The sequence below is a fragment of the Carya illinoinensis genome, chromosome 2 (assembly GCF_018687715.1).
Source record: "Carya illinoinensis cultivar Pawnee chromosome 2, C.illinoinensisPawnee_v1, whole genome shotgun sequence".
NCBI lineage: Eukaryota > Viridiplantae > Streptophyta > Magnoliopsida > Fagales > Juglandaceae > Carya > Carya illinoinensis.
The window spans coordinates 10,103,124-10,109,503 of record NC_056753.1 but is presented as its reverse complement, the minus strand read 5'-3'; the positions used below and the strand labels follow the sequence as shown (position 1 = coordinate 10,109,503).

The 6,380-nt window shown below is 41.1% G+C and overlaps 1 protein-coding gene across 1 annotated transcript; it reads left to right on the top strand.

Moving 5' to 3' along the window:
- Window positions 1–4,465: 4,465 nt before the first annotated feature.
- Window positions 4,466–5,902, top strand: LOC122301691. The gene has a single exon (XM_043113085.1). The coding sequence runs from the start codon at window positions 4,466–4,468 to the stop codon at window positions 5,900–5,902; it is 1,437 nt and encodes a 478-aa protein (XP_042969019.1).
- Window positions 5,903–6,380: the final 478 nt, after the last annotated feature.

The window sequence follows — 6,380 nt, the reverse complement described above, 5'->3', positions numbered from 1 at the left end:
AGGATGGAGTTGTTTGTTATTGTTGATATTGTTATTTGTTGGATGAATTGTGTCTTGAGGTGTGCATTGCATAGTGCATTCATGTGCATGTATTAAATTGAGAAAAACTGATTTTAATTGTGTAAATGGATTTTCGGGTACGTGTGTATCATGACCCCAAGCTGGGATGGGGTATTATTTCGGTGGAGCTCCTCTGATCACTCGGGAGTGGATAATACTAATTGACATCCCCTGGGTGGTCGCTGAGCGACGACCGGATCGCACGATACGGTAACGTTGTCGTGTCGACTCCGTGGTCCCTAGGCTGGTGGGGACTAGAGGATGGCCTGGTCTAGGTACGCGCTGGGCGCGAGACTGGACATCGCTCGTTTAGGTGTCACATGCGTAGTCGTTACCTGCGGTGTGGCACAGGAGCCAAAGTGTGCGAATGATCTCTAGGGAGATCATGGTGCATACAATAAATTGGAACGAGTTTTGGATATTGGATACAAGCCATTTTCTGGGAAAATGATGAGATTATGTTTGAGGTTATTGTGATCCATTTTCTGAGAAAATGGTGGTTTCCTTGGTTTGGACCATTATCTGGGATAATGGTAAGGGACTGGGTTTAAAGGATATGTTTTTGGGGCCAAATGAGATTTTGGCGTGCGTGAAAAAATGTGGATTTATGGGATATGTGCATTTGGCATTCTCACATGCATATTGTTGAGTTTAATATGTTTTTATCTTGTGGCGTTTGGAATGTTACTTACCTGCGGTGCCATTTTGGTACCGTAGATTTTGATGCAGATGTTGAGGAGGAGGAGGAGGCTGGGCCTGAGTAGGCGGCTCCGCCAGAGTTTTGACTTAAGTCTTTGATGTTTAAAAATATTCTCTATTAGTTTTTATGGCTTTAATTTTGGTTTGAAACAATATTTGAGACTTGTAATATTTTATTATGTATGGTTTAAACGAGTTTGTATTAAACAAAAATTCTGGTATTTAGTTATAAGACTTTTATTATCCGCTGCGTATTTTTATTGTACACTTGTTGCATGTACACACACTTGGCACTTGGCGATAGGATGGTGACCCGTGTTGTCATCATCCCGACGCTTCGATTTTCCACGTGTCCGTACGTGATAATTGGGGGCGTCACAAAATGAGTGCAATAAAACATTCCAGACTTCAACTACAATGTTGAGGCCAACAACAATGCCGAGAACTTCTTCCGAAAGAGTTGTAGTGATCTAGCCTTTAACAAGCCAATCAATCTTATGCCATTGACCAAATGCAGGGTTTGGAATAGACCCAGCAATGTCACCTTCAATGGATGAAGGTGGTGGTTGGATTTAATCGATCACAAAGCCCTAAAGATCATAGCTCTCCAAGATATTAAGCATTGGTGTTTTCCATAGAAGGAAACTCGTGGGTGTGAGGCGTTGGTATCCTGCAGTTCATGGCTTTTAGAATAGACTACAAAACTCTAGAAATAACAAATCCATAAAAACTCCTATAACAACAACTTCTTCAAGCTGCTATCCCATGTTAGTGCTGCTTAGGAGTTCTTGATGAACTTTACAAATAGACCTTTAACATTCCTCCCCTTATCATGGCCCTTGTCATCAAGGGCAAACTTTGAAAATCCTTTTCACAGCTCATCTACATTCTTCCAAGCAACTCTGGTCCCATTTTTGTCTTCTCCAACATAAGAAACTTCCAACAAAAATAGTTTTGCAAACTTGTGGCCTAAAATAAGCCATTCATCACAATTAAAACAAAGCTCACATCCCTTTGATCTTTGATCCTCGATCTCAGATTCTCCACTAAACAAATTATAACTATTAAGAAAAGTATAATCACTCTATTTACATCTAAATACCTCCAAAAATATCTTTTAGAATAAATTATCATAATCTGTATAAAGCTCGTGAGAGCTGTCAAAACCCACAAACTTGGCACACATGATGGTCAGAAGGGAAAAATACCTAATCAAAGCATTTGTAAAGATAATATTTTTTTTTTGAACCAAATGACTATGCCAATGCTTTGGTGACTACTGACTATAAGGTGGTATAAAATTCGAGATCGTTGGTAGAATAATTATTCTTAGAGCCCTATAGCTTTTTCACTAGCAACGTAGTTAAATGCCCCTCCTAATTTACAACAATGTTAATGCCTACTCAACTGCTAATGCCTACTCAAGTGGCATTGTAGTCTACTTAAAAAATCATCTCACAATTTGATAATATCGAAATTGGTGTTTCTACCATCTTCTACTTCACTTGTTGAAAACTTGTCTCTACGACTTCATACCATTAGAAGGTTTAGTCCTTGAGGCATTCCATTTTAGAAGCAATTAGAGTAATGAAGTTCTAGAAGATCTACATGCTATGTGTCAGATCTCGGCTAATTGAAGGAAGGGACTCCCTGCAAGCGGGCAAATGCAATTGGGAAGAAGTCAGGAGGTCAATGCTTAAGCATAAAGAGAGTATAGTGCTAGGAGTGCGAACGAGAAATAAGGAATGACCGAGTCATAATACCGAGCTAACAATCAGATGGCGAGCAAAGGCACATGAGAGGCAATGGAAGTGAGTCAAGTGTAATTTTGGATGGGCCATGAACAAGGCAAGAAAAAGTGACGAGTTCTACACCGGGCGAGTAAAGGGCAAGTGGATGATATGTAAGGCAAACAATGTTGGAAGGAAACAAAGACCGTCAGGCAAGCAACGTGTAGTGTAGAAATAGTTTGGGGTAAGCAACAGAAAACATATTACTTGAACTTGAACTCCCAGAGATAGCACAGTAAAAAAGTAACAGGTAGTTTATCATTGTTGTACTTCAACAATTACGTCACAATTAGAGCACACATGGAAAAAGAGGAATATAGATTCAAAGATCATGTGATTGACAACACAATTGAGCTTAACACCACGTGGGAGATTTTCATATGTGGAAGGCCGAGCTTCTATTTTTTAGGAAAGCTATAGGGACTTACAAGACTTGTCTGATCAATCTACTTGTTCTGCCATCCTTCAATCCAGCGTAAGCATGGAAGACTAAGATTCCCGATTTTTTCTCAACGCATTAGAGATAAGATCTTTTAGATCAATAACTAACAACATTGCACGTATAAGAGGTATTTTGTCGTTAGTCCATCTCATGTCTGAAATCTTCAAGTATTCATATACACTCTCTCTCTCTCTCTCTCTCTCTCTCTCTCTCTCTCTCTCTCTTATTTTGAACCTCACAAAGAAGGAAGTCGAGCTTGAAGTCTTCATCAATAAGGAGGACAACGACTTCACCGCAACACTCAATGTTAATTCATTGCTTAGGTAGGTTCATTTCTACGACAATGCTAGTAATGTGGGGTAAATATCTATAAGAATGTCCAAGGTGATCATCTTCTACTTCTCAATCTCCTCCTCTCATGAGAGTACATGTTTTATTATTACAAATTATTGGTTACTTTGATGATGTCTTTTCAAAGTACCTAATGTATCAATTTCAAGAGGAGTTCTACACGCGTGTGTGTATTACAAATCCCAAGTCGGGATGGAGCATTATTTCAGTGAAGTTTCTCTAGTTACTAGGGAATGCTTAAAAGTTTAATAATGTCCATTGGGTTATCACCAGGTGACAACAAGATCAGGTGGGATGGTAACGCTCTTGGATCGATGTGTTGCCTCTCTGCTGGCAGAGGCTAGATGATGCTTGGCCACAAACACCTTGGCACAAAACTAAGCATCGTTTGTTATGAAACCATTCACGTGGTCATTACCTATGGTATGGTGCAGGGTATGTGTGCGGCCAGATAAAGGGAGCCGTATTGACATACATTAATAAATGGGTGTGGCCAGTGAAGAGACTTCATGTGATATTGACTTGGGTCCAAAAAATGGTATGATATCTTATGAGATGATTTGTACAATGGGTGCTTGATAACCTTTTCAATGATTCATGATTATGTTGTTTTAGTATGAGGATTGGTTCTTGGGAATACTTATGATATATGTGATTTTAGCTTTTATTTACAAAAAGCTTATGCATTCATATACATCACCATTTTTACATTAGTAGTGAGGTTTCATTGAGGCTTCACTATGCTATGGTTTTTAACTTATTGAAATTTCATTGAAATCTCACTGTGGTAGTACCTCTATAGTTTCACCCATTAGAACTATAGATTTTGATGCATATGTAACTCAGGAGGATTACTTCAAGGAAGAAAAATTGGTGTAGCCCGATGAATAGTACAAGAGCCCATTCCTATTAAGATTATAATCTCTTACAAGTTTTGGATGTTTATTTTTATTTGGGCGACGGACAATTATGGTATAATATTATTTGAGTTTGTTGTCTAGCAACAGCAGGTGCTCCGTTAATTTTAGAAAAAGTCTCCTCTCTACTTTCTCTCTAGGAAATAGAGGTGGTGTTTGAGTGGTGGTGTCTGAGAGGGCTAGCCACCGTAGATTGAGTCTGTGCGATGGAGAAACTTCAGGAGATGTGGGAAACTTTTCAGTTGAATGATGAAGAAGGGGAGGCAATAGAGCTTGAGGAGGAAGGTAGTTCGGAAGTGCAGAGAAAGGGTGAACGCAGTTTGATTGGTAAGATATGGTCGGAGAGGGTGATCGGGAAGAATATAGTCGAAAATACTATGGGCAGGGTGTGGAGGCTAAGTAAACCAGCCATTTTCACAGAAGTGGGACGTAATGTTTTTGTGATTACCTTCGCTACTCATGCTGATAAGAACCGAGTGGAGAGTGGGCGTCCATGGCTGTTTGATGGCAACATTTTTGTTATGAATGTGTTTGATGGGTATACTCCCTTGGGTCACATGTCATTTGATAAGGCAGCAATGTGGGTGCAGTTCCATAATTTACCATTGGCAGGAATGTCTAAGGAGTGTGGGATTAGGCTCGGAAGCTCGCTAGGGGAGGTGGAGGAGGTGGAAGTGGATGTGGATGATGTGGGATGGGGGTCTTTTCTTAGAGTGAGGATCTGTTTGGATCTAACAAAGCCTCTGGCACGAGGTCGTACCTTTAAACTGCAAGGAGTTCAAACATGGGTCCCGATTACTTATGAAAAATTGCCACGGTTCTGCCTTGATTGTGGAAGGATTATCCATGGCGAGATGAAGTGTAACTCTGCTGCTGGAATTAAAAGTGATACCAAACAGTTTGGTAGTTGGCTGCGCGCGGATGGAGGAGTACGTAGATTTCCATATAGTCCTCGCCGAGGAGATACCATGGCTGGTAAGAGTAGATCATCGGAGGAAGGCCAGCCGGAGGGGTCGAAGGAGGGAGACAATAGTGCTGTTAATGTGAATCGTAACGGTGCTGATTTTCAGGAACCGTTTGATCAGAATGGCGAATATTCAGGACCTTTTGATTGCGGAGTGAAGAATTCTAATGAGGTGGCAGGAGGCTTGATGGCTGAAGCTGATTTTGTGGGAAGGACTCCGGATCAGATGCCTCGTCATGATTATGGCATTTCAGTTACGCAGGTCTCGGAGGCTGAAGGTAACGGTAATTTGAATGTAATACGTGTGGAGTCTTCTGTGGTGGGCCAGGTGACAGTTGAGGCCTCTCAAGCCCATGTTTCTATTGGTAACCAAGCCCAGTTGCCTGCTGGAACAATACATCCTCCGAGAAGATCTACTCGATCAACCTGGAAAAAACGTGCTAGAGCCACAGGTATGAGTACTTTGTCACAGAATGTTAATACCTGTAGGAAAAGACAGGCTGATAATGGTGACCAGGCTGTTTACACAAACTTTGTGCATGATAATAAAAAGAAATTAAAACTGGCAGAGATGGATGTAAGAGGGAAAGGGAAGATAGGAGAAAGTATGGTTAAGCAGGTTGGTGAGAATAAGTTGACATTGGCAGAGGCTGTTATACAGCCCTGCCGACCTCAATGATTCTCCTCAGTTGGAACTCCCGTGGGCTTGGGAACCAACGAGGAGTTCGAGCTCTCTCTGATCTAGTCAGGGAGGAAGGTCCCAAGGTTTTTTTTTTACAAGAGACCAGGTTACAAGTTAAGGCTATGGAGAACCTGAAGTATAAGCTTGGGTTTGATAATTGTTTGGCAGTAAGTAGTGAGGGGAGGAGTGGTGGTCTTGCCTTGTTGTGGAAGAATGATGTAAGGTTGGCCATTAAGCATTACTCTAAACACCATATTCATGCTAGCATTCAGGATTCTGCAACTGACTATGCTCCTTGGCATTTTACTGGGGTGTATGGCCAGCCTGAAACTAACAGGAGACATGAGACGTGGCAGTTACTTAGATCTATTCAAGTTCCTCGTGATCAGGGCTGGCTTTTGATGGGAGATTTCAATGAAGTACTCAGTGGGAATGAAAAGGTTGGTGGCAGAGTAAGAACTGATAGACAGATACA

Bases quoted from the DNA above. Each gene is read 5' to 3' on its own strand.
- LOC122301691 (XM_043113085.1), top strand. From the start codon at position 4,466: ATGGAGAAACTTCAGGAGATGTGGGAAACTTTTCAGTTGAATGATGAA.